The sequence below is a fragment of the Pelmatolapia mariae genome, linkage group LG9, assembly GCF_036321145.2.
Source record: "Pelmatolapia mariae isolate MD_Pm_ZW linkage group LG9, Pm_UMD_F_2, whole genome shotgun sequence".
Classification (NCBI taxonomy): domain Eukaryota; kingdom Metazoa; phylum Chordata; class Actinopteri; order Cichliformes; family Cichlidae; genus Pelmatolapia; species Pelmatolapia mariae.
In genome coordinates this window covers 28,067,905-28,095,873 of record NC_086235.1, presented here as the reverse complement: position 1 = coordinate 28,095,873, position 27,969 = coordinate 28,067,905, and the positions used below count along the sequence as shown (strand labels likewise).

Genomic DNA, 27,969 nt, shown 5'->3' with positions numbered 1-27,969 from the left:
ATTCATTATAACCACTAGAGGGCGATAAAAACACACATCTTCAAGTAGCCAGAAGACTATCTGTGAGAAATAAGGTAGCATGAGAGATGTAGTCAGTATTTACTGTAACACGTTATCTGCATATTAATTCGACTGCTTTGTTCAGGTTTGCCTCCCATTGTCAGTCTTCACTCCCCTGATTTAAGATTTATTAAAATGATGCGCACTAGAGGAACAAGGAAAGCAGAGTGCGAGCTATAATTTCAGTTCATCTATAAAACATGAGAGCAAAACTAACCATTTATTGTTACCGTGTATGTCCTCTAGTGGTCAAACTCAATGCCTACAGCAAGTACTTCCGGTATTTCCTTCATAATAAACACTCGCCATGTAGCTTTCAAATAAATCGTGAAAGAAGCTTCAGTGAGCTATGTATTACTATCAAATATTACATATTAGTACCTTTTAAAATTATATTTACATGTATGCGTGTTCTGTACGAATAGCCTACGAGAGTCCAGGAGGAAGGGGACTCGCAAAAAGAAGTTAGACATTTCATACTCCAGTCCACAGGGTGGCGCTAATGCACATTCCTGATGCTGTCAAATGGTATAAGAAGAAGAGAATACGGAAGTGGGTTTGTTTACTGGCTGGTTTTGGAGGCAAGTTTCTGATCCGAAAGGTTTATTGCGGTTCGGAACTCTGTTTTATGTTTTAAAATCTTTACTTCGGTTCTGGAAAGTGTCCAGAACATATAAAGGCTGAGATAAATTAGCTTAACGTTAGCTCCGTGTAGCACAGCGTTAGCGGCACATTACGGTAAGGACTCAGTCATCGTGGAGTAGAGCAGCTATTGGAGGAAAGGCATATTAAACTTGGCTTTGCTAGTGAAAAAGCAGCACGTCCTATATCGCTTCGCTTCAGCTTTTTTAAAAAATGACCATAATTCATTCATTAATTCGGCATCATTTGTTTAAATAAATACCAACGTTTTTCTATAAATGAGCCTAAATAAACCTAGTACCTCAGCCTGCAGTCACACACATTTCTCATTGTCTTTAACGATTGCTTGGGGTTAAACAGAGGCTTGCTCAGCCCGTTAGAAGCACGTGTCAGATATCCAGTCTAATACATCAGCGTTAGTATCAGACTGATCTGCTGCAGCTGGTGTAACCTAAATCTTCACTACTCTTATGGTCACAGGGCTTAGATATAGGACTATTATATATGATTGTATGCGAAGGCTGGCACCAAATTAAACGATTTAGATATTGAACATAGAGCCGGTCGAAGGCATCAGTGGGGCAGACAGTATCAAGAGGCATTGCACCACCAGTTAGCCTGTGAAATTGCTCTTTTAGGTTAAAGGTTGCTTATTAAGCAGTGGTTAACACTGGACACAGGAGGTGAGTGCTGCTCACTGATGGAGGTTTCTGTGAGGTTAACTTGCTGCCATTTCTCTTCCTGCTGTCCTGCAGCAAAATGACTGAAGACCTGGTCCAAACAAACTGCAGTAAAACACTGCTTGTCCGCCACTTACCAGCTGAGCTCAGCGAGGAAGAGAAAAAAGACCTCCTGAAGTATTTCGGAGCTGAGTCAGTCAGAGTCTTCTCAAACAGGGGCCGCTTGGTACGTTTCTCCTCACCGATTATCCCATGGGCTGTATCTCACATCCTGACATTCATTTGAGTTGCCAGGCAGTCTGAACATATTTGTCCATCTCCACAGAAACATGCAGCCTTTGCAACGTTTAGGAGTGAAAAGTCAGCGGCAAGGGTAAGAGTTTTGTTTGAGACTTCCTCTGGTTTTTCTCTCACTTTGTCCTGTACGGTCTTTTTCAGTCCCCTTAACATCTTTTTTTGTAGGCTCTAAGCAGACTCCATCAGTTAGAGGTTCTTGATCAGACACTCATTGTGGAGTTTGCAAAAGACCAAGATCACATAACAGTGCTAAAGGACCCACCTGTGTCAGAAAGGTGAGCTGTCTGAATAACCCCGGGCTGCACAGACCTTCATTCTTATGTAAATTGATGGACTGTTAATGTCTCTGTCAGTTAACAGCGGATGATTGCATCCCTTGTAGTGGTCTGAACCTCCCCTCTGCCTTTCTGTAGTGGTGAAAATGTCAAAGAAGAGCAGAAGAAGCAGGAGAGCAAACAGCCAAATATTCCCATCATAGAGACGGGCGTTGCACCGAGTCTCGGGTAAGAATGAAAGCATGTCATCATGAAGCTGGTGTGACATGAGGGAAGGAAACATTTTATTTTTATCACTTGTTTTGTTTTTTATTTTATTTTTATTTTTTGGCTGATGTTATTCTCTAGTGCATTATTCATTAGATACCTTGTAGATTTCTAGTCTTTGTTCTTTTTGCCATTTTGTGGGGTTAAAAAAAGAAAACAAAAACACTATATCGCATTCTGCCTTTTGGTGACAGGCCCTGTCTCCCATTACCCAGAGTTTGTGAGTCATTACCTGCCCAAACTCTGTCTTATTCGATTAAATATGCATGTGTGACACATGTTCTCCAAACTGCGGTCAGAGTGTTGTCAGTTTGGCTATGCAGAAACTGCCTGGAGGCTGGCTGACAGTAAACCTGGATGAGAATCTGAGAGCTGTAGTTGGGAGCTGTCAAACGCCTTGTGTCCAATTAGATAGCCAGGCCGCCACTGAGCGCCTGACAGGCCGTCTGTCCTGCCAGTTGGTGGGACCAGGTGGTCTTTGATACCTTTCACTCCATTTCTGACAGTTTGTCTCGCTGCTGCTACAGCAACCCAGACTTAAGAACTCCATATTCTAATACTAGTCTGCACAAACTGAGAGAATGTGCTGTCTGGTTAGACGAGTATATTGCATTTAGGTGTGTTAGAGCTTGTAGAAAGGTTGGATTAGGGACAAATTGAGATGTCCTGCTAGCTGCACTTGCTGGTTATTTTGAGCTTGAGTTCACCAATGACGGCGTATTTTAAATCTCCTGTACAGCAAAAATGTGATTGCGTATTTGGAAGGAGAACTCTGATCTTTTTCACTGTTTTTCGCTAGTCTTTGGTTCCTTTTATGGACTAAATAATACATTGAGGGATATTAAGTGAATTTAAAATACATTAATCTGTGCTTTTAAAAAAAGGGACTCTAAAATAGTGGTCAGCTATGCTCATTTTGTTAATTCAATCGTTGTATAAGCAGAAAGGCTCGAACTGCATTTTGTACACATTTACATTTTTGTAATTTGTTCTGTGGTAAATTATATGCTAATAATTAAGAAAACAATTTTTCGTTGTTTTATTTAGAAGAAATAAGTAAAGTCTGTGTGAGTAGGTGCACAGACACAATGAGCAAATCAGACAGACTCAAATGCCAGCGGGTGAAAATAAGCTTCAAGATTTTAATAATATCTTTAGCATCATAATGCATGTAATGATTACAGAGTTGAAACCAGATATTTAAACCCTTTCAATCAGACGACGTCCAGGATATGATATAGATTTATTTTACTGTGGAGAGCTGTGGCTTAAGATGTGTATTTGAGTTGCCACAATGGATTTAAATTTTTTTTTTTTATGTGAGTCGTGGGTGAGCTGATTGGATTTTTGTGGGCAAAGGTCGGCTTCACTGTGATATGCTGATGTGCTGCAAAACATGTATTTTTTTTTTCTGCCCATTAATAATTAAAGAGCAGAAGGGGAGATTTTAATCATCTTACAAATTTCACATTGATGCAAACTGGAAAAAACTGAGCTGGGAGAGGCATACAACCACAGTCCGACTTTATCGGCGACCGCTACTAGCTGTTTGCTGCTATCGACCAATAATATTAGCTGCATTTATAATGGTCGGTGAGGGAACGTTTTAACCCTCTCAGGCTCAAATTAAGTTTTAGTTACAGGAAAAATCTGATATTTGGGGAAAATTATCAAAAAAACCCAGCTCATAAAATATGTATGTGGGGTAATCAGGTTGTTAGTTTTTAACTGTTGCAAATCGGCAACGCCTGCCTGGAGAGGGTTAAAAGTAAAGAAGAAATGGGAGAAACACCCTTCAACTATATTATGAGTGTTGATGTTTCATAGTTTGCCCACTAGAGGGCGCTTTGCAACATCCCTGTTTTTCAATTTTAAAAACAAGAAGCACATGTTTGAGGTGACTTTTGTTGTGATTTGGCGCTATATAAATAAAATTGAATTGAATGTTTGGAACCACAAGCACAACAACCAGCTGATCTAGTCAAGTCAGGTAAATAAATGACTACATGTAGCAAATGTTAGGAAAATCTAAAAAAAAAACAAAAAAAAAAACATAAAACAGTGGTGAAAAAGATCAGAATGACTTTTTAAAATCCTTAAATATAAGTATCGGTGGTTAAGTGGTTAAGAGTCCTTAACTTCAGCTTGCTTTCATTCTAATTGGAGAAGTTGTGTGTCGGTTGAGTGCTGAAACAAAGGAGAAATGTTTGTGGGAAAGACATGTGGCTTCTTGTGGCTTCAAGCCGCGACACAACAGAATCTACATTCACAAAATCAAATGAAGACGAAGGTGAATTAGATTGCTGTTAAGGCACCATTTACCAGGCCTCCGCACCTTTAACTGCTGTTTCTAGTGGCAGATTAAATAACTCTCCCCTACCTTCAGTCTTTGCTCATTAGTCTTGAGTGTAGGTGAATTTGTTGTCGCACGCTGTGTAGATTGGCACCTTAAGAAATTTATTTCCCGAGGACCAGCCTTGCTGTGCTGACACGGCATGGCTTGTGCTTTTAATCTTAATGATAGTCTATCTAGCAAGAGGTAGGGCCACTGCCTGGGCCACACACTGATGTGTGCCTGTTGTTTTGACATATAGTCATGTGAAGAGGTTTATCCCATAAAAAGTATTTGAGAAAGCAAACGCTTGATTATCTTTGAACAGTGCTTATAAAAAAACAAAACAGGGACGTGTTACATAATTGTCTGCCAGTCTCTGACATCATCTTGTTTTAACTTTTGACCAGTTTATATGCAATATTCATTCATTCTCAGGATGTTTGAGGGTTTTCTTGCATGATTTAATCCCACATTTTCAGTGGGATTAAATCTGAGCTTTGACTAGACCGTTCCTTCTCCTCTACCTCTCCGTTTCTCATGCCGAAACCATTTTTTGGTGGATTTGCTGCTGTTCTTAGGATCATTATCCTCTTCAAAAGTCACTTCTGGTTCAGCATTAATTCTTGGAGCAGATGGCCTAAAAGGATCTTCAAGCAGTCCTTGGTGTGATGCCGACTTTACAGTTGAATCAGAGACTGCAAGGGACATGCTCCGTAAAGCCATAAACTAACAGCGTAACCTCAAAACACAATGTTTTTGATTTGCTAGTACAGAGCACATTATTCCTAAAGGTTGGGTGTTTTCCTGTCTGGTCACCGGCCAAGCGTGGTTTAGTCCTTTCTAGGATTTCTTGGCTTCAGACCGTTTCCACCTGTCGTTCCCCTGAGCAGACTCAGATCACTTGTGCTTTAATCTGGATTCCAATTTTAGATTTGAAGGTGAAGGAGATAAATATAGAAGTGTACATGCTTCGTTCCCGTTTGACTGCTTTGTGTATAGAAATTGAGAAAATGACTGAATTTGTTTAGAGTACATCACCTTCATCTGTATGCACTCATTTGAAATGGATCGCGTGTTTGCGCCTTCAAATGTATTCAAAACGTCAGTAGTTTCCACGCTAATTTCCATACTTTTTTTTTTTCTCGTGACTGTTTTTCAGTGAAGGGTTTATTGTATTTAAGGCAGGGAGTTGCAGGTTTAAAGTAACTCTGTCTTTTTTTTCCCCTCTCTCTCTGTCTCCTACAGGTTGAAGTTTCAATCAAATCCCACTTTGAAATATTTATATCCACCACCCTCTAATGGCATTCTGACAAATATAACGCACGCCCTCATGAGCGTGCCAAAGTTTTATGTTCAAGTGAGTAAACACAGCTTCCTTTGTGTGGTTTTATTTGTTATTTTACCTTGATACGCAGATGCTGGCCATAATAATAATGATGATGTCCCTGTGTTTATTTTTGGTAAGTGGGAATTGGTGCAGGAAAAAAAAAATCAAGCTAATGTGACAGCATTTCGAGTCCGTACATTTATATCTTAAAATAGGAATATGATTCTGGAATAAGTGTCCCAGAGGTTTTTGAACTGCATCCAGGCTCTTAAAGATCAAACAGCAAACATTTGCCTTTTAAATCTCAATTTGGGAAGCAAGTATTAATAATAAACCATAAGTGGGCGGCATGAGTTATGGGTTTAACATTTCCCTGGGAGCCGCGCTGCCTGGATTTTAATTGCTGCTGTTCCCCGTGTCAGCGGCTTGGTGGTGCTAGTGTGTTTCGGAGAAGCTCTCCCAGTGCTCTGCCTCATCGTAGGCATCTCACTCGAGCCTCAATCTCACCTTGATCCTCGTATTTGTATGCAAAAGCCTGGAAATCTGTTTTACATATGGAGCCCGAGTTTCCGGCTGCCTGTTTGAGAGCGGCAATATATATTTATATTACCTGCTCTCTCTCCCCCCAGCCTGTGGTATGAATTTTCACTGTTCTCAAACTCATATCTCAAACTATACAGGTACTTCATCTGATGAACAAGATGAATTTGCCATGTCCTTTTGGCCCAGTCACAGCCAGACCACCCATGGTAAGCTTCTGTACACCATCACTGAATGCAAAGCTCTTTCCAAGTGTGTAAATGTGAAGATTTTTGCTTTTTTTTTTTTTTTTTTTAAAAAAGAAGCAGGTGTTATGTTTCACAAAATGTACTTCTGAGAGTTAGACAGCTTGTTAAGGCAGTAACACTCAGCTGTGTGTCTTTAGGTTGATGAGCAGAACTATAGATCCCTACCTTTCCTTAACTTTTTGACTTTCCCAAATACGGAGACTGAAAGGTCTTAAATGTAAAAAGAACATGTTTGAGCAGTAAATGTGAGCACTTTTCCCAGATCAGCCAAAATATTCCTACTTTCTCTCCATTCATAGTTCATATTCTTTTTTTTGTCAAAATGCACATATAAATATACAAATGTACTAGTTAGCTTATTTATTAATCATCAGAACTTTCATGTGTTAACGTCACACTTTCAGATGCAGGAACCCTTTGGTATGATCAGTATTTCTACATTGAGTACACATAAAAGGTATTTTCTGAGTACTTTATTCAGACACAATCTGAGTAAACTAATAATACACAAACAGGGAAAAATAATGAGTAAATATTCACATTCAGAACTTCTCCAAAAACTACTTTGAGTTTGGTGTTTCAGTAAAGCAGATGCAGGTGTGACTTTCATTTATAAAATTTAGTTCATGACAAAGGCTGCTCTTCCCTCAAATGATTGGTTGGCATGAACCATACCTCAACAAAATCACAGCAGGCTTTATACCCAAAGCTGGAAAAGGCTGCAACGGCCGTTCTAAAGACCTGAGCGCTCATCAGTCTGCAAAGTGCCTACAAATAGGACAAATTCAGGACAGGTTGCTACCTTAGCTGAAGTGGAGTGGGCAAAGATCACACAAGAACACAGTGTGCAGTCCTGCAAGAAGTGAAAAAAGAACCCGAGGGTAACATAAAACTACCTGCAGAAATCTCTTGGTAAACATGTGAAATCCTTTTTCATGTGTCAACTGTAAGAAAAGTGCTGAGGAAGAATTGTGTTAATGGAAGGACACCCCAAAGCGCTACAGTCCACAAAAAAGGTTTGCAAAATAGGAAAAGAGAAAAGAAAATCAGCGGCCTGTCCCAAAACACTTTCCTTTGCTATCATTGAAGGAATAATGAATTTTACAGGAGAAATGCAGGCAAGATGTCCATGCCCTGAAGTTTAGGGGAGGTTGGGTGACGCAACAGGGCAGTGACAAAAAGCACACGAGTAAATCAACAGAAGGATGGTTAAAAGGATGAAACTCGCAAGACAGAGACCTGACCTTAACTCGGTTTAGATTCTGTGGCATGACCTGAGGAATGGTGTTCAATCAAAACATCCCAGAAATATTGATGGACTGAAACAGCTTTGTAAAGAGGAACGGTCCAAAAAGATGCCAAAAACCATTTGGAAGTGTCAGAAGCAGCTACAGCCAAGGTCTGACGAGGCTGCTGCTATTAGAGGGCCCGTTAATTATTAAAGTCAGGCTTTCACTCGTCTTTTCCAGCCTTAGTGATTACAAAAGGGTTCATATACTGTACACATGCAAGCAGCAAAAACAGCACAGACAGAGAATAAAGAATTGAATAGAGTTTTAATTAAATAGAAACTTTACATTTAACTGTATGTAACTGACATGGTGGTTCAGAAGCAGAGCAATGATGCTCAATATTCAAGGAAATTCCAATGTTCAAAATGTCAAAGGCATAGAGAAAAGAAAAATTGATAGGATGTGAAGGGAGAGATCCTCTCTCATGCAAAATGTCTGGGAATGCTGTGTCCAGCTCTGCTAGGAGTTTCCTTTTTTCCTCTGACACGTTGGTTCTATTGTGTGCTCATTTTATTAGTTATTAGAAACTGGTCGTCAGGTTGCTCAACTGCAATAGTAATTGTTGTTTTTAGTACCGTAAAGTCGTCTCCTTTGACTGTTGTAGAATTTCAAAATATTGGTGTTTAATTTAATATCAAAATCAGCCATCGCTTCCCCCATTTGTATGCTAAGCCATGTAATTTTCTTTCCCGCAGTTTGAACTCCTGCCTCCTGCTCCACCCATCCCCATGCCTCCTCCCTTCCCTCCCGATTATCCCCCTTTACCAGAGGAGGAGATGGAAATGAGCAGCGAGGAAGAATCCGAGTATGAGAGTGGAGACGACGAAGACAAAGAGAGGTGAGGCGACGACAAAGAGTGTAGCACAAACACTGGCAGTCAGACTGGCTTTCAGATAGTTTTGCACCTCATCATAGCTAACGGTCATGCCGGCGTATTAACATATTATTCATCAGTAGTAATCTTTCCAGAAAAAAGAGTGACTAGAATTAGTTGCAAACGTGTGTGGAGACTTTCACATCTGTATCTCACTCCCTGTCATATTTTCTAAATATGCATAAAGCTCGTGTAGATCCACAATTGTGTAAATGCAAAGATTTTCGCGTCTGATTTTTGCTCCACTTTAGATTTAGCAGCAGGTGACAAACTAAAGGGCAAATATGAATCTTTGAACCTTACATCGACAGCGTTGGCTGGCTGTCAGTGGAATCATACTGGCATGTTTTGGGTCACTGCCAATCGATATGAAGTTGCTCTGAGTGATCACCTTTATGGTGTGATGAAACATTCCTGTCCTGATGGGAGTGGTATCTTCCAGAACGGCTGTGCCTCCAGTGTTAGGGTCTGAGAACTCGCTGAATGGTCTGATGAGTAAAAAAAAAAAACAAAAGCTAGTGTGAATCATATACTATTGTCTTTGCGGTCACCAGGTCTCCTCCCAGTTGACCACCTATAGATGATTTTAGACTGACGTGTTATAGAAGATAATCACCAAAGTGATGTCCCAGCCCTCCAGCCGAGCTCCAGAGACCTGGAAAATCAATGATCCTTCTGCACATTTACAAATCAGAATATAAATTTAGAGAATTTTTTTATACATTTCTAAATCTGATTACAGCAGATATTTAACTATCCATATACATTTGCAAATGTGTGATTACAGTACTAGCTTCATAGATTTTTTTTTTTTTTTGGACCAAGTTGGACAATTTTCCCCTTATTCCCTATGCTTGGTTTATTTCAGGATTGTTCGTCTGATGGGCCTGGTCAACCAAGCATGCAAGCGACCCTTGAGACCAAAAACAGCTTCAAAACGAAAGAAGCCCAGGATCAAGGATCTACTCTATGCTCCCAAGCCAGACTCTCAGAGGTAGACCAAAGGCACTCATGCATGTCACAGTCCTCACGCATAGCTCATCTCAGGACAGTATTCACAGGCAGCTAAAGAGAGAGGACAAAAACCTCCAGATAATAAGTCTTCCTCATAAACACAGCCTTGTGCGGCTCGGAGACTTATTGTTTCAGCATCACACACGCACACACTCCCTTAATGACAGGCCACAAACTCTGTTACTAAACTATAAATATACACAAACACACAGTCTCCTGGCCACATGTTTGTGGACTGGGAAATATCTCAGGTTGACCAGAACAAAATATCCTGAACCGTAAGGAGCTCAGGAGCTCAGTTTTATTGTAGGTTATTTTTAGAGATTGCAGTTGAGGGTAGCAGTGATTGTCTTTGTTGTCCTCAGTGCTCCGGCTCTGCAGCCCTCGGATGTGTTTGAGCAGCCCCACGCCGCCGGTCCGAGGAAAATTGAGTTCCGCATTTCTGCTCCGGATGTAGCAGCTGCTGTTGAAGGAAGTAGGCCAGCTCAGCCTGAAGACGACGAAGGCAAAGGTAATCCTCCCTCCCACAATTTCTACTGTCAATTATGTTGGCTAGTTTTACTGGATTGAGCTTTTTTGTTGAGTCATGACAGTTTTCCAGAGTCCAAGCTGATGCCTCTGAAACTGAAGATCAAGAGATATTCAGTTTCGAGTAATATAAAGAGGAAAGCAGGAGGAAGTTTAGAGTAGTTAATCAGTTTTAGAAATTCATGATGGTGTGATTTTTATTTTTTTTTATTTTTTTTTTTATTTATTTTTTTTATTTTTTTTGAAAAGGACAAACAGAGCTGAGATAAAGGAGCATGCCATTGTTAAAGGGTAAAAATAACCATTTCACAGAAATGGTAACAAAAAAGTTACAAAAATGAAATTGAGACTTTTTGTCCCAGTTATCAAAATTATTGTTGGTCCTTCTCTTGACTGATTCATTAATGAACTTATTTAAGTTGTACTGATGACATTGGAAAGATACAATTCAGCCAGAGTTACTGTTTGAAAAGGAAATTGGGATAAAAGAAGCTGTCCATCAACCACAGGTGGCTTTGCAAGACCGTAATTTGTTTGTGTTTAGTTAAGCGCAAGACATGAAAGCTTGAGGCACAGACGATGATCAGTGTAACATAATATGATTACAGAATGACAAGGATCATTTCACACAGTAAATTATCTGTTTTTAATTTATTTACATTTTAAGGTACAATCCAAATGCTTGTGCTTAATTATCACAAGAAAGATATTTATTTATTTTTACTTTTAATCGCTGCTTAACCTTTAGTGTGATTCCAAAGAGGGATATACAGATCTTTGCTAAAGGTGGATTTAATACTTCCAACAATAAAATATGATCTCTATAATTCGCTTCTTCCAACCCGCTGCCAGAGCTATAGAGCTCTCAGTGAGTTATTAATAAACTTTATGAGGATGTAGAAATGTGGTAAAGGTGAAGAGCAGAAACTGTAGAAGGAGGTAGAACAGGTCATCTACTAATCGGAAGGTTGGTTCTTCGATCCCAGGCTGCTTCCAGTCTGCATGCCAAATACCCCTGATCAAGATACTAACCCAGAGCTGCTCTCCGGTGCACCAATGAATGTGTGTGCATGTTAGACAGAGAGCACTTGCATGAATAAAAGTGAATGGGTAAATGATGAAAGTTGTGTAAAGCACTTTGAGTGTTCAGGTAGAGTAGAAAAGCTCCAGAAATTTACTGCGTGTTTTATATTAGCATAAGCAGCATGTGTTAAAATACGACATCATTAAGAAATGAGAAGTGGCAGCCATGACAACTATGTAATGATGCAATGTTAATTAGTCAGTTTCCAATGTTGATTGTGCTAGTTAACCATGATCACACATATAGCTTTCAAGCACTTTCTGTCATTGACACATGCTGATGGGTGTATTGTCCATGTCCTGGCCACGGATACTTCAGCATGTGGATTGGAGAAGTCAGGGATCAACCCACCGACGTTCTTTATGTGGATGACCCACCCGAAGTTTGCTTTTTCCCCCTCTATTTAAAAAAAAAAAAAAAATCCACATGTGTACTGAGCCACAGATGTGGAAAATTGTTAAATCTCTAGCATGTGAGAAACAAAGGCTAAGCTGTATTAAGACATGCAAAAAGCTACTTTTATAGCTACCGTTAAGATAAATCGGACCAATGCTGCAGTCTCCAAATACATCGCAAAAGTTTAAAGATGGGTTTGCTTATGTCCTTCTGTGCAGCTGAGGCAGTGTAGGGATTTAGTTATTACTATACATCATGTTTATTATCACATTGATGCAGGAGGTGTTTTGATGTTCCTATTGACATAAGTTAAAGCCCGCACCATGGGCGAAGTCGCAGCCAAGTGTTACACAGCAGTATATCACGGTAGAAACTCCCACCAAAAAGGTTTAACCATTATCTGTATGAGCAAATGTCATTGAGGGCACAGTCTGTGTTACTTGTCAGCTGTGCAGTTCCCTGTTTGCCTTATCTCCCTGCTCTCTAGCTACAACTTCACTCTCTGGCAAGTCCCTGCGAAGTAAAATAGATCTCAAAGTCAAACACAAAAGATTTCCTAAAGGCAGGGGAAAGATAAACTATGACAGGTGGCTTTTTGGATTAGTCTTGTTTTGGGGAAGTGGAGGTGTGGGATCCGATAAACAAGCTATTTAAATGAAAAGGGGAGGTGGGGGTAGATAAGGAGGAGGATAATTTTGAAAGCAGCGATCTAGTTCTCTGCAGAGAGTGTATCAGAAAAGCTCCCCAACGCTTCTTGCTCTAGTGCACACACACATACACCTTGCGTGGATGACAACTCCCCCCACCCTCCTCGGATTTGTAGAGGCTCACTGCTCTTAGTAATTCCATCTACAACATGTGAGTGTGTGTGTGTGCATTCATGTGCTCCTCAAAAGAGTTATCCTTCCACCGCCTTTCAAACTCATGTTTGCAAAACAGGAGGGAATTTTGATTACAGTTCTTTATTTCACAGAGACTGAATGTGCTCATGTTTGCTCGTCTTCCAGTAGTCAGCGCCACCAAGTTTAACCTTCCACCTTTTTCATTATTTCATTATTTCTTTGCCGTATGAAACCCGGTTGTATTAATCCCCGACAAAGAAATCATTATTTCCAACTCGGATTATACTGATGCCACAGTGAGAAATTTAAATATCAATATGTTAAACTAATTGTGACCAAGAGGATTTGCTTCCACCCTCCCATCCCCATCCAGAGCTGGTGTTGTTTACTGAAGAGGATAAACATTTTGGAAGTGATTATTTCACCATCTGCTACTGGTAAACACTTTGAAAACTTCAACTGTGCTAGAGGGAGAGTGTCATCCTCCTGTTTTTGATACCATAAAGCGATTCAGCAGATCTAATTTAGTGGCACATGAGAAATATGTGCATAATTAATGTAACAATCTGATACACAGGTTTTAGCACGCTTACACTTTTCTCCCTTAGCATCGTCCATTCAAGTGGATCAGAGCGAGATCAAGCCCAGCAGCAATCAGGAGGAAGCAGAGGCTAAAGGTTTTGGGAAGCTTTATTTCAGCACACAGGCATCAAAGCAGCAGGAGGAGCGCAGCGACAACGAGCAGGATCTCGTCTCAGATGTCATCTCGAGGAAGGAGCTGGAGAAAGGACGGCTGTCAAGAGATGGTAAATGTAACGCACAGAAATGTGACAGATTAAAGGAAAAGGCAACATAAAGTCTCTTAGTAAAGGGGTTGGGCCACGTCGTGATGTCAGCGTCAGTGCACCTTGTCATTGATTCAAAGTCTTTGTAAGGATAAAATGCATAGTGTGATGCAGGGTGTGATCTAGTCACTGCAAAGGCCATAGGATCTAAGTCACATCATTTTCATACTTACCAGATTAATCAATCAGTAAGAAACGATACAAAAATGCAGTTTTAGGTTATCTATGTGATTACAGTAGTCACTTTTTCATGTAACTGTTGTTCTGTTGGTCCTGTTTATTGTGCATCAGCTGCTGTGTCAGTTTCCAAAAGTCCTTGCTTTCCATTTTAAGGAGCTGTAATATATTCTGATTCCCTCCTTTGTTTAGATGCGAGTAGAGTAGAAGCAGTAGATACTTTGAAATGCATATTAGCGTAAACTGCCAGTTAGCTGAGAGGCATCATGGCTAAAACAAAAAAGAAGTGCAAATTGTGGAAAATCTGCCTTGAAAGAAATCCTTCACAGAAACAGGAGCTGGTGGTAAATATGGAACAGAATTTTCTTTTGGCATTGCAAAACCCTGCCTCTAATTAGCTTCTACTGACTGTGACCGTCTAATATTACATTACCTTTTTTTGAGTGCAAAATATCAAAGCATTCAGTGTCAGCAGATTGTTAATCTGAAACATTTTAAGACGAGATAAGGGAGATATGTAAAGTAACATTGTTCTCCCTGTGTGGAGTCAACAACCTAGCCGTGCAGTCTACCTTTAGTGGTTCACATGTTTGCTTGGCAGGCAAAAGGTCACTGGTTCAATTCCAGCCAGAGTTTTTGTGCTGGTGGTAATTCCAGCCCCTTGTGGGTTGCGTTGGGAAGAGCGTCTACCGTAAAGCTGCCAAATCAAACATGCAGAGCTTCCCACTGCGGCAGCCCCTTGTGACAAGCGAGCAGCCAAAAGTAGCTTGACTGTAATACTTGTTGCCGCCGATCAGTTCCTTCCCACATACTCTACAATCAGCTGTAAGTGGCATTATTGCAAAGTGGAAGCGGTTAGGAACCACAGCGTGTCGGCAACAAAGTGGCAGCCACATAAATTTACAGAACGGTGGCGCTGAGTGCTGAGGCGTATAGTGGCTAAAAGTCACCAACGCTCTGCTGACTCATAAGACATCAGCTCAAAGACTGATCTGGTAGGTGGCCCAGTGCTTTTGTCTATCTAGCTGTTGGTGTGTGTTATATAAAACTTTGAAACTTCCATTACTCAGGAAGGCCAAAAATGATCAACATTACTGACATTAGCAGGGTTGTAGGGAAGATGATGATGATTACAAGTCATTTTCTTTAATGAGGTTGTGATTTTAAGATTCCGTTATCGTAATTATTTACAATTAATCCAGTGACTCAGACAGAATTATCATTTGCAGGTCGACTCGGCTTTGCAGGGCAGGTTAGCTTAAATTCTGCTTCAGGGCAGAGCTGCTTTCAAATCCTGCTGTTTAGTTTAGTTGAATAGGTGAAAACACACCTCCAAATAAACACTGACATTCCTCTGGCTCTGCTGGCCATTTACATAGGTTTAAATGTGGAAAAATGCACATTTTTATGTATATTTAAACCATTTTAGACAACTTGTTTTGTTTCTCCCTGGCATGAGGGCAAATTTGACAGAAAGGTAGACCTTTATTAAATAGTTTGGCTATCCTACCAATACTTTATGTCTCACGTTCTCTGACGCCGTGTTTTTACAAGCACGTATACACCAGCTAACGCACGATATGCCCAATTACACTGAAAAACAAGTTCATACATGTAATCATTGCTTTATAGTCATGGAGCTTCTAAGCCTAGTTCTTTCTCCATCCTGTCTTAAATAAAACATTGAGCGGATGGTATTGAGTTGCAACGACTTTGAATTTATTTAAATTTTTTGGTATAGGCAGCCCTGTGATCCTTTGTACCTGTTTTTTTTGAAATTCACCTTGCATCAAGGCACCCCCTCCTTCTCTCTTTTAAAACAGAGATAAAAAGGATGTCTGTGTTTAAAAATTATGAACCTGGCGAGCCAACCTGCAGACTATACGTGAAGAACATTGCAAAGCAAGTGGAAGAGAAGGTAGGTCCAATTTTAGCTCTTTGATCCACTTTTATGCGGTTGTTTGGTTTACTGGAGTTGTTTCATGAGAGTCTGGGATCATTGTCCTATATATTAAATTGGCATAGCATCAGTTATCTTTGAAAATGTCTTGTTTTAGAAGCCTGATGATAACTATGCTATTGCATAAAGCATCCATGGACTGATGTGCAGAAATCGGGTTGTTGGTGTTTTTCTAGCAAAGCTTTACTTTTCTAATCCTAGTGATGATGCCAAGCAGTGATAGTTGGTGGGACTACAAATAACAGGTGCCACTACCTCATAAAAGGTGTTCTTGCAATGCATTATATCAGGATGATGTCATACATTACCACTGTTTGACCCTATGCTTCCTGGGAAAATGGTGATATTTCTTCCCTTACATTTGATACGGAAGCTGTTAAGTGAATTCGCAGGCCTTCTTAGCCGTAGCTCACAGCTGTGAGTAACGGTCCTGGTGAAGGTGAGAAAAAAGGTGGCAGCGAAAGTGTTCTCTGTGTGGGCGTCTCTGGGCTCACCTGAAGGTCAGGCTGCCTTAATCTCCACTGTTAACCTCCACGCTGTGTCGAGCTGATTTATCCAGTAAGCTACTTTGTTGCCTTCTAGTTTGCAGAGAGACTCAATTAAGTGCAAAGCAAATGTGTCATCAACATTTTGGGTTAATATTTATTCAATTTTGTAATGATGCATCACAAAAAATGAATAAAATCCTAATCATTTTTGCTGCTAATGTTTATTATTTGTGTTTCAGGAGCTGAAGTACATCTATGGGAGATACATTAACCTCTCGTCAGAAGAGGAGAGAAACATGTATGTTAACATCAATCCTCTGTATCATGTCTTTACTTCATATTAACACAACTTGTGATTCACTCCCCCCCAAGTTTCTCTTCATGAGCTATTTTTTGACTCTAGCAATTTGTCACTTTCTCTTGAGAGTTTTTAGTTATTCATGCTGACACTGTCTTGTGTTATTAATAAGTACCTAAACTGATGTAGAGATCATGAGGGACGTTTTTATGTTTGTGCATCAGCACTACTTCAAATGAATATTCCACCTGAGTCATCAAACCGAGCTTATGTTGAGGACAGACTCTGAACACAGATTCAGGTGATAAAAAGGAAACTGCAACTCTGCGAGCCAATCAGTTTCTCACTTTAGTGACCTGCTTGGCTTTTTTCTTTTTTTCTTTGGCATTTACAACAATTACTGACCTCGACACCTTTGAAAAAGAGTTCTGAACACCAGCTTTTTTGCAACAGTGAAAACATTTTGAGTGTTTAAACTGAGAAAATGTTCAATTTCAAGGAAAAAAATGAGTCATTTGGAATTTGAAGGCAGCAACATGTATAAGAAAGTTGTTGTGGGGCCGTGTTAAACATGGTGTCGCATTCACTCTTCTTTAACAACAATCTGCAAACATCTGGGAACTGAGGAGACCAGCTGTTGGTCTGCTGGGAGAGTAATGTTGTCCCATTATTGTCTGATTTAGAATTCTAGCTGCTCAGCAGTCCTGAACGTGCATATTTTCCTGTTGGCTTTCATGTTTTTTAATTTTATGATGTGCAAAATGTTTTCAGTTGGGGAAAGGTCTGAAGTCATCTACTACAAAGATGTTTGTGCAGGATGCAGTTTAGCATCGTATTGCTGAAATATGCAAAACTTGTCGTCTGTATGAGAGCTCTGTTGCTCTAAAACCTTTGTATACCTTTGAGCATAGATGTGCCAGCTCCGTAGGCACCAATACACCATCGTCCTATCAGAGATGCAGGCTTTGGGGTATGCAGGGTGCATGTTTTCCAAAAATGGTGACCTGCCGCTCGCACTGGAGACAATCACAGCTGAGTGCAAAGTGGTGGGAATAACAATTAGCACCTCCAAGTCTGTGGCCATGGTTCCAGAAAAGGGTGAAGTGCCCACTCTGGGTCAGGGACAAGTTCAAGTGTCTCTGGGTCTCGTTCATAAATGAGGGGAGATTCAAAATGAGCTAATGTTTTTCTTAAAATGGTACATTTTTTTAAATATCCTATTTTAAGTTAATTATGGGGGATTGGAAAATTGGGAGATTTTGTTTTTAATTGTATTTTAAACAGCATATCAAGTTTTTTGGGGAATTGATGATTTATGCAAATGACAGCTTGTCTTTAGTGAATTCAAATAAACTGTAGCACAGAAAAGCTGGTCCTGAGAGAACTAAGGTGAACGTGAGTGGATGTTGTCACTTGATAACTTAACCAGCTGTCTGCAGCTGCTCACTCACAGTCAGCTGTGCAGCAGCAAAATTAAAGACAGCTTTCTGTCGTCTCTAAATTTCTTTGTGATCACAGTTTTAAATTGTTAATGTGTGTGATTACACAGCTGTTTGTCATTAACATGTGCTTATATTGATGAAGTCAACCTTAAAATAATGATTTAGTCAGCTACCTTTTTCTGTCCATCTGCTTACCTGATGTTGCCAAATGATTAGAAATGAAGAAGAGAGATTCAGTGTTTCAGGTTTCACTGTGTGCTGGATAGACATGTTGTGTTCACAGTGTAGTTAGACATGCCTAATGTTTTGGTAGTAGACTGCACTTTAATACAGAGTTTCAATTATTCTACCAGCTAAATATCTACTCAGTTGAATCAATTAATTGGAATAAAAACCTGCAGGTTGCTGGGTCTCACTAACGCATGACCGACAGCCGCTGTTTTATGAGCTCACAGGAGCAGATAACATTTTCCTTTTGTAATGCTGAAAAGCCAGAGCTTAACGTTGAGTCGACCAGGCCACAAGCTTTGAATGATAATGATGTGTCTTTATTCCTGTTCCATAGGTTTGACATTGTGTTAATGAAGGAGGGGCGGATGAAAGGGCAGGCCTTCGTCGGACTCCCCAGTGTGCAGAGTGCAGAGAAAGCCCTGCAGGAAACCAACGGCTACGTACTTTATGACAAACCTCTGGTTGTTGTATCCTTTCTGTCAGATGAAACAAAGACAACGTGTGAATTCAGGTTGCACTGATATTTGTTTGGATTTAAAAACATAACCATTAGTGTGCATTATTTAGCGTAACAATACAGTGCAGGTAAAAACATGGTAAACAGAAGGAAGCGGCTATGACATGTAAGTGAACGTGCAGAAAATGGTACAGACATCAAGGGGTAGTTGAGAGCTGATTTATCAAGTGGGCACTTGCTTTCACAGATGTGCTTTTGGCTTTGGTCCTCGGTACCTTCAGGAGGATATTGTCTAATATCTGGCAGCTCTGAACTACCACCTGTTTTTCTTCCTCTTTCCAGAGATAACCATGCATCCACTTTTGAACTTGTCTAATGGAACAAGGCTATTGACTTTGATAGTGTTTTAATGTGCATCCTGCAGCCAATTAGCTTGTCGACAGCATATTAGTCTTTCAGCTCAAAGCATGAACAGAGATGTCTGCAGCATAATTTACTTCAGGTGTTGTCCTGCATTTAGCTGTGTTGCAGGAAAAATTAAAAAAAAGGATAACATTTTTGTCTCTTGGTATCAATTCAGTTTTATTCATATTTATAGTATTTTAGCCACTATGTGATTAGTAAAGTGTGGGATGGTCTTTTTTTGGTTGCCGGTATCTTTTTATGTCAGAAGATATCAGTATGAGGATGCACTTTATTCCAAAGGTTTGGACATTATTCCAAAGGAGGAGAACTGACCTTGCTACATATCCAAACACAAAGTAGCTCAGAAAGCTTAAAAAACATTCAGTGGGAGCTAAATAAATAGGAAATAGAAAAAAAATAAATTAAAATCTGAATATAATGCAATAAAAGATTCAAAGATGTCTTCTCAGTCGATGGAGCAGTCCAAGCGGCAACAGCAGTGTTGGGAGAAACTCACTTGGCAGGCTGACCTGAAGTTGACATGTTAACTTTGTTACCTTTCACCTTCATTTCTGATCTCTGTGTCAATCTCAGCTGCTTGACTCTTTGAGATTGCATTTATTGGTTCCTCTTGTATGTAATGCTGTACCTTTCAAGTCTGTTTGATTAAAAACAAATTTGATGGAGGCTGCCAGTAAGATTAGCTTAGCATAAAGCAAGGGCCAACCAGGTAATAACAAACAGCTGTGCCACTTGCTATTGCATCATTCACAGTGGCCGCTGGCTACGCTGATAAGCTTGGTGTCAACGTTCTCATCCAACTCTGAGCAAAAAAGAAATTTTTCCCAAAAATTATTTATATAATTACTGTTACTGCAAAAATGTTAAGATTTTTAATTCCAGCAAAATTTTGCTGTGGATATTACGTTATACGCTACAATTATTATTGTATAATTAGTCCTTTATTCTGAGAAATGTTTCCTGGATTGGCTTGTTTGCGTACGTTTGTTATAAAATGAATTAAGCATGTACTCGTAGCTTAAATTTGATATTTTTCTAGTCTGTTTGCAGTATCAGAAAGTGAACCGAGGTTCATTCAGGTACAGATATCTTTAGGCAGAGGACAGCCAGTCCCAGTTTGAATTCCCTGTCATGATTTTTTCAGTGTTTGCCTGAGACTGCAGTATGGCACTTACCAAGAGCTGCAAAAATTAGTAAGCTTGAAGAAAACCCGGCATAAAATCCTCATACGTTTTAGTCTGAGGTCTATCAGCAAAAACACTACAGTCACAGTCTTCCACACATTTGGATCTCTTCTCTTTATTTAACCTGCTACGTGAGGTGAACTGTTTATCAGTCTGTATGATTGGCAAGTTATGTCACTGAGTAAGTGAGGCAACCTCAGGAAACCAAGAGACCCAAACTCTTATAAGGTCAATTTTGGCCAGAAGTCTTCTGGCATTTATGAACAAATAGCTGAGACCTTTACTCAGATTAAATTCATATGAGGCAGTGAGTGTCACAAGGAAGAAGGCCGATGTGGCCTAAAGCTGCTCTGTGCAAGTTCAGAAATAAACGACACTCCATGGCTGTGAGATAATTAATGAATTATAGATTGCAGTAGTACATAGAATTGAAAATATTTGCTGCCCCAGACCTTAACTTTACAATTCTCAGCAATTTGCTCGATCTGCAAGACCGAAACAAGACAACACGGATACCAAGAGAGGACCAAAACAGAGGTGAAGTCAGCAGGTGAGTGATGATATGGTGATGAAATGATAATATGGAAATGATTTGCCTTTTCTCATGATGCCACTGTATATAAAGAACAAGCCTTATGTTTATTGCAATGGTCTTTTCGCTTCACAATTATGTTTACACTTTATCTATTCAAGATACCAAGGCTTGATATTGTGGCCCAGCAGAACCATTTGTATCCTTATTGTGTCATATCCTTTGGGGAAAAAATGAGGGGGGGAGCGGTTTAACTGCAGATATTGTAGCACAAATATATAATTATAGTATAGCTTTTTTTGGTTTCTTTTCTTTTTCTAGCCTATTGTATCTTATTTGTCTTTTTTTTTAGCACAGACTTTATAACCATAAGCTATTTTTGAATCTTAAACTTCTTCATTGATTTCTGCCCTTTTTGACTGAATTTCAGGTGGAGGTCATCAGAGCATGTTTTCTTCCTTTCTTATGCCATTAAATACAATATTTTATTAAAATAATTTTTGTCATGTTTTATTCCAATCATCGCCTCAAACACATGTCAGCATTTGCGCGTACACTTCAGTCAAACTATCATTACTGATTATCTTTAGTCCCAAACTTGAAGTCCTGTCAGCCAAGTAAATACAGACTGGGGAAGGTATATGAGATCGAGATTGGCTCTGAAGCAGATGGTAGGCTGTCAAAACAGTGGGGGAAAAAAAACCCACAGTCCTGAAGAGACAGCAAACAAACCAAACAGACTGCTGTGTGTGGAAAAATTGCTGGGACTGGGTTAGCTTACCTTTACAATCCCTGGCTGGCTCCATCTGTGTGATTATAGAGAGTAAACCTTGGAGGGTGAACTTCTCCCCTCAGCAGCCATCATATCTAAAGATTTGGAAATAAAATTGTTTTTTGTCCTCTAGGTATGAGCAATACTGGAAGTGTGCTTTGGCTCACGTCAATCACAAGTAAAGTTTGTGATGTCGCTGATATTTAGGCATCAAAAGAAGAGAAAACGTTAATCTGATGATGCGAGAAGATTGTCCTTATGTTAAGCTTTCCCCAACTTGGAGCTCTTTAAAAGTAGATGCAGAGCAGCCGAGGGACACATTTTTACAATGCGTCAGATCCATACAAGGGTTGCATTGTATCTTTTCTTGTATTCGCTCGAGCCGTTCTTCTCAGCTTGCCCACACACAGTAACGTGCGAGCCTCCCGTAAACCGGTGGTGGTGTTTTTTTCTTTCTAAAAGCACAGGGATGTAGCCTTCACATACACCTACTGTTCTATCTTACAAGTTTTTAATAAATTTGAATGCAGACATGACACGTGTACAGTGCAGCCTGTGGAAGTGTTCCAAAACAGCAATAAAAAAAAAAAAAGCATACAACAAATAATAGATTTAAATAGGTCGTGATGAATGTGCAGATCAGTATAGGTACGAGTTGTCTGAATACATCTATTTTCAGGGAATGACAATATGTACTAATTACTGGATCTTCCTTGTCACATTTGACAAGTTGATTTTAAAGTGGGCATACTACCTCCAAGTAGCTGATACTCTACCACCAATCACAAATCTGGAATGTGTAATCTACTAATGCATCACACAGTGCTGTTTCATTGAGTTATCCCCCCGTGAGTGCAATAGGCTTCATATACCAGCTTGGAGGTATGATTTAAAGTTGGCAGAGAGAGTGGTTGCCGTTGCAACAGTTTTACCCAAGTAATGCGGGGTAATTTTACTTTTTGTATAACTTTACCTATGAAGCTTCTTGTAGTTCATTACATTCCAGTGTTGCACATGAGTTCAGCCTCTCGGTAGTTAAGATGTACGCACGAGGGGTTATCAATCAAACACGTGCTTGTCTGGTCCGACCCGCTGCTCATATGTCAACGCCAGTGTGTAGGAGGAGTTCCCATCTGTGCCCTACTCTGCCCGCCACCTCAACGATGACAAATGTGCCACCCGCAGTGAAAATATTGAGAGTTACCAGGACATTTATCAGGTAACATTTGAGCAATAGGGAAGATAACCTTTTGTAAGTGGACGCTGATAAAGATGTATGTTCTTCCTTTCCTCTAAACGGGCTCTGTCTTTGTTTAATACCTACTGCAACTACCCAGAAGTAATATCGTGATAATATGTTTCATATTTTGGGTTCAACCAGGTGTGCAATCTACTTACTGAGTCTAGCCAAGCCTTTGGATTGCTGAATATGTGTCCACAAGTGGGCATTATATGTTGCTAAGTTGGATGCCTGCAAGTACCTGTTCTGGTCACTGATCACAGTTGTATGAGTCAACAGGCTTTCAGCCTTTGTGGTTGTGTACTGGATATCCCCAGTACAGTCTGAATGCAGTGCTCATAAAATTATTAATACCAGTAAAGAACTGGTTTGCTACATGAAAGTTTAATCAGACACAACAGCTAAGAGTTAAACTGATAGATTTGGAGGGAGGCGATGCTCTTTGATGGAACCAAAGCAGCAGAGAAGATTTGGCTTTATAAGCACTACTTAAATGTTCCGTTCAGGCTAAAACTTAATGAAACTACAACGTTGGGGTGGTGGTAGGAGGTAATACATTAAGAGCTGTTGGCATGTAAGGGATCCATTTGTGCTGTCAGATTATAATACTTATACCTGAATCAATATAACTGAGTGTTGGGTGTCAGCTGTGAATGACACAGTGATTGTGAAGCCTGAATAAAACAGCTGATGTTAATCAGATGATTAAGGTAAGGTCCTGTGCTTGAATGCAGTTTATCAAAAAATTATGTGTCTTACTAAGCTTGCAAGGGGTATTAATGACAGAGGAAAATTAAAGAAATGTCCATAATCAGCACTTTGCTGGCTTAAAAAGTGAAGCCAAAAAGCATTTTGCTCATCAATTAGTTTTGTACTTCATGGTGGAGAAATTGTATGAAGTCTATGAAAAAAACAGTATGTAATTCATCAACAGTTTTACAGTGTGGAACCAAAGGTCGAATTTATCCCAAAAATATATTTATATTGTCTGTCAGTGTTTTAACCATATTTAGTAAAATAGTTTTAATGCAATTGGGCATTAACACATAATTAGATTTATTGTTTATTGAGTAGATACAGCATGCACTCTATTGTGGATATAATTACACGTTTTTGCAGTTTGCTAGTCTGGATTCAGCCATTCAAGCATGTTTTAACAAAATGTCATAAAACTTCTCAGGAATGAATGTCACAGAAAACTGGCCTCAAGGTCAGACTGCAATGCATAGAGACATTGCAAAAAACCCAAGAGCAACAGGCCTCAGTTAGCATGTTAAATGTTAAAGTTCATGGCAGTACAATTAGATAAAGACTAAACGTGTAGCTTTTTGGGAGGGTTTCCAGGAGAAAGCCCCTTGTCTCTAAAATGAACATGGCAGCACATCTTAGATTTTCAAAATTGCATCTCAACAAAGCACAAAACTTCTGGAACAATGTCCTTTGGACAGAGGAGACCAAAATCGAGGTGTTTGGGCATAGTACACATGTGTTCCATGTTTTAAACAAAGACAGCCTATCAAGCCACAGGACCTGGGCACCTTGTTGTCCAAGATAAGGACAATGCTGGACAAAACTTCCTATCCACTCCATAACGTACTGGCCAGTCACAGGAAGATGCTCTGTGATAGACTGAGATTACCTAGATGCAACATTGAATGACACAGGAAATCATTCCTGAATAACTCCTCCATCTAAAGCACACATACACGATGCAATAGTTGCACAACATTACCATCTGCACATCCTTTACAGAGAAAATAACAAAGTACAGTACGACAGTATGCACCTCAATGTCAACCAGAGATATGTATTTTGTTTAATATACTGGGATATTCACAGTTAGAGCTATTTGTATTTATTAGAGCTATTTTGTAATGTTGTAGTATGTTGCGTTATTTAATTTAGTTTAGTAAACCTGATTAACCTGATTGAAATGTGTCCATAAATGAAAACACCCAAACCTTAATGAACTGAAGCAATACTGTAAAGAACCGTGGACCAAAGGAGGGGGTATCAAAGAAGGCGTTGCCACCAGTGACACTGAAATGTCATTTTCGATTTAGAATTAACATGTATAAAAACAAAAAAAGACAGACAGAATATTTTAAAATAGTTTGATTTATCTGTGCTGGCATTTAAATGGAAACTTTTAGAAAGGCATGGTTCAAAGAGAATACATGCATTTTTCTGTCAGTATATCGGTACTGGGAAACCAGCTGTTGGATAACATTCAACCTGACAGTGAACCAACATTACGAGGCATTGCCTTCCCTGGGTGAATTCACGTTAGCGAATTACTGTAGAATTCACCGCCAACGAGTCATAGCCTGGAGCTGTTGGGGTGCACGGGCCTCTCATCGGCCACAGCTTCATTTGCATACATATCTGAGTAAATGCGGGGAGTTAAACTTGTTGGGCTTTAACCAATTAAATGGCGAACAGCACACTCTAATAGAGATGTACTGTATCTTATTCAAAGTTACTTCAATATTCCTTAATATACATCACCCGCAGCATTTCAGTCTGGTGAAAATTATACCTCCGTGCTATCCTTTTTTGAGATTTTCAAAAATAAAAACACGAGGTAAAAGAGCAGCAGGGATACACATAATGAGCTGTTGTTGTCGATACTTCTCTGAGCTGACGGCAAAGCAGAGACAAAACTAACACCTACAGCATGTACTTGCAAATTCTTGATTTAAAGTTTCTTATAGATGTTAACTCTCAGCTGTGTCTCCTTGTGTGGTGCATACTCTGTGTCATCTTTTCTTTGCATCTTCTTTTTCAACACAGTGTGTAACAGCCCTTAGGTTTCTGCCTACCTCTTCCCCCACAGTATTCATTGCGGCTCTCATCACACACACCAACTGGTGTGTATAGAAAATACATGAAACCTGCTAACCTGCACTCAGTATGCACACTTAAAAATGCTTAGGTATGCATCAGCAATTTTGATTTAGATGACTCGTTCTTGGTTTATCATCTTTTCTTCACACGATGTTGCTAATTTAGAATATGACTTACATGTTTTTCTCACTGCTTAGTGACTGCCTTTAATTATATGCTACCTTTGCAAACCTCACCACAATGACCGAAAAGCTTATATTAAATCATCTAAATCATAAATTTGAGCTGCCCAAATTCCAGCAAACAAATTGAATAAATCCAATTCAATAAATTAAACTGAAGTAGGAAATACCCTCTCATATTGGATGCATTGGTTCACAATTGGTCAAACCACTTTCCCAGCCTCCTAATGCTGTAACAAGCGTAATTTCATCAGTTATACTGTTGCTCACTCCTCTTCTGGTTTTACTTCATCTCTTGTTTTTCCTGGTTCTCTTGTTCCTCTTCCAGTTTTCACTCTTCTTCCTTTATGTCAAGTTTCAGATTTTTACCTGTACACCTATGTGGCAAAAATTGTAGATTTCAGAAATTATGAGTCCACACAAGTACTGTAATCATCTCCAATATACACAGCGATCTCAGTCTGCAGGTTCTCTGGCACTGTGAACACACAGACTGCTTAATAACCATAAAAAGATTGTTAAAGTAAATCTTGACAGTACAATTTTTGAGTTTCTAAGCTGTTTTTTTCTAGTTTGCTAATTAATCTTACATAAAGTTGAGATGACATGTACATGACACCTACATTTAATTCCACATCAGTGTTACCAAAGAAGTGTTACATGTCTCGATACAGATACAGGTAACACATGCACATTTCAAAAGGTTACAAGACATAAAAGAAACTTGATATCAGACAGAATTGTTAACCCATCAAACCCTTACTCACTTCTGGAAACAGGCAAACACAACAGAGGATCAGACAATAAATCATATCTACAGTTGCGTTGACTCAGCAAGGGCAATAATAAATAAGGTTCATAATAAATAAAAATAAATAAAAGTTCAGAATATTTATTTGAAAGTGATGCTTACCAGAAAAACGTTAAACTGCTAGCGCGCCATCTAAAGATGACTACATATATCAAATAAAGTGCAAAACCAGTGTTGTAGATTAAATAACACTACATAATGCTAACACCATAATGGTAATTATGCTAATTATTGGCCTTTAAAACAATATTATTTTTCAGTATAACCAAGCTAGCTCTTTGCTGTGCCTAATCTTCATGCTAAGCTGTGCTAACTGCAGTGGCTTCATAGTTAATGTATAGATGTAGCAGCTGAATCCTATTTCACTAATTGCTAGTGGGGTTTTTCTTTTTGTTTGTTTGTATTCTTTAGCAGGGATTACCCAAACTGGGCTTCTTCCCTCGAGATCATGATCGTCATGGTCTCAGTGTTTAATGACTGTATTACCTTCAGCTGCCTTGAAAGTGAAGTAGCCTTCTACAGTAGATTTATATACACCCATTCAGTGTAGGTGGAAAAACATTAAAAGTGTATTCTCTTTAAAAGAAAAAAAACTGCTTCTTTGACCCTGAAAGCTTCCAGCTTTATAAACTGACATATCAATAAAAAGAACATCATTGTGAATGTTCACTTAACATGAAGAACATTTCTAACAGACTGTCAGTCACTAGTTACATTGGCGCACCACAAGGGTTCATTTTGAGGTGACTGACAAGATGTTGCACTAAAACTTCTGTTTAAAGAAAATGGATTTAATTTTAACAAGTCAGGGGTGAAACTGTTCACCTCCAACCTGTTTTATTCCATACGTCATCCATCTGTGCTTGGTGCCAAGGTTGAGATAAACGAGGAGTTATCTCATAAAGAGGAACAAACAGTACTCCAAGAACAGACAAAGCCCAGCAGAAACCTTGAGGAGGAGCTCCATCTGCCCCCACCCGGGAAGAGCCTCAGAAAGGAGAGATATCTGAGGCAAGAAGAGGGGTACCTATTTGCCTCCAACTCTCTCAACAACACCAACGACCAGGACCAGGGACCACGATCATCCCCAGTCCCCCAAACCCCTGACAGGCCATCACCCCCCTCCCCCTCCCTTTCTCCCTCCTCCCCACACCTGAAATTCACTGAGGAGATGATGGAGCGGGTCAATGCTGGGCTCAGATCTACCCCCCGGCCCAATCCCTTTTTGTCCCCCATAAACCCCCCACCAGAGCATCCAAAGGTTCGCCATCGAGCCCCGCCCTCAACAGAGCAATCGAAGTCACATTGCCCAGCCTCGCCCCCCTTAGTTCCACCTTACCACCTTCATGCTCTGTCTCCGCAGTCTGATGTGTGAT

General features: G+C 39.7%; 1 protein-coding gene across 3 annotated transcripts; it reads left to right on the top strand.

Moving 5' to 3' along the window:
* Window positions 1-580: 580 nt before the first annotated feature.
* rnpc3 (RNA-binding region (RNP1, RRM) containing 3) lies at window positions 581-21,214 on the top strand. 3 transcript variants are annotated; one of them, XM_065471663.1, is made up of 16 exons: window positions 581-641; window positions 1,458-1,608; window positions 1,708-1,755; window positions 1,845-1,954; window positions 2,093-2,182; window positions 5,802-5,913; window positions 6,564-6,632; window positions 8,659-8,801; window positions 9,706-9,831; window positions 10,217-10,362; window positions 13,310-13,507; window positions 15,547-15,641; window positions 16,411-16,469; window positions 18,477-18,609; window positions 20,682-20,759; window positions 21,172-21,214. In XM_065471663.1, the coding sequence occupies exons 2-15, from the start codon at window positions 1,462-1,464 to the stop codon at window positions 20,748-20,750; spliced, it is 1,545 nt and encodes a 514-aa protein (XP_065327735.1). In that variant the 5' UTR covers window positions 581-641; window positions 1,458-1,461; the 3' UTR covers window positions 20,751-20,759; window positions 21,172-21,214. The 3 variants fall into 3 exon arrangements, with proteins under 3 accessions (XP_065327735.1, XP_063339561.1, XP_063339560.1); XM_063483491.1 differs by lacking the exon at window positions 21,172-21,214 and adding an exon at window positions 20,903-21,165; XM_063483490.1 differs by lacking the exons at window positions 581-641; window positions 21,172-21,214 and adding exons at window positions 678-798; window positions 20,903-21,165.
* Window positions 21,215-27,969: the final 6,755 nt, after the last annotated feature.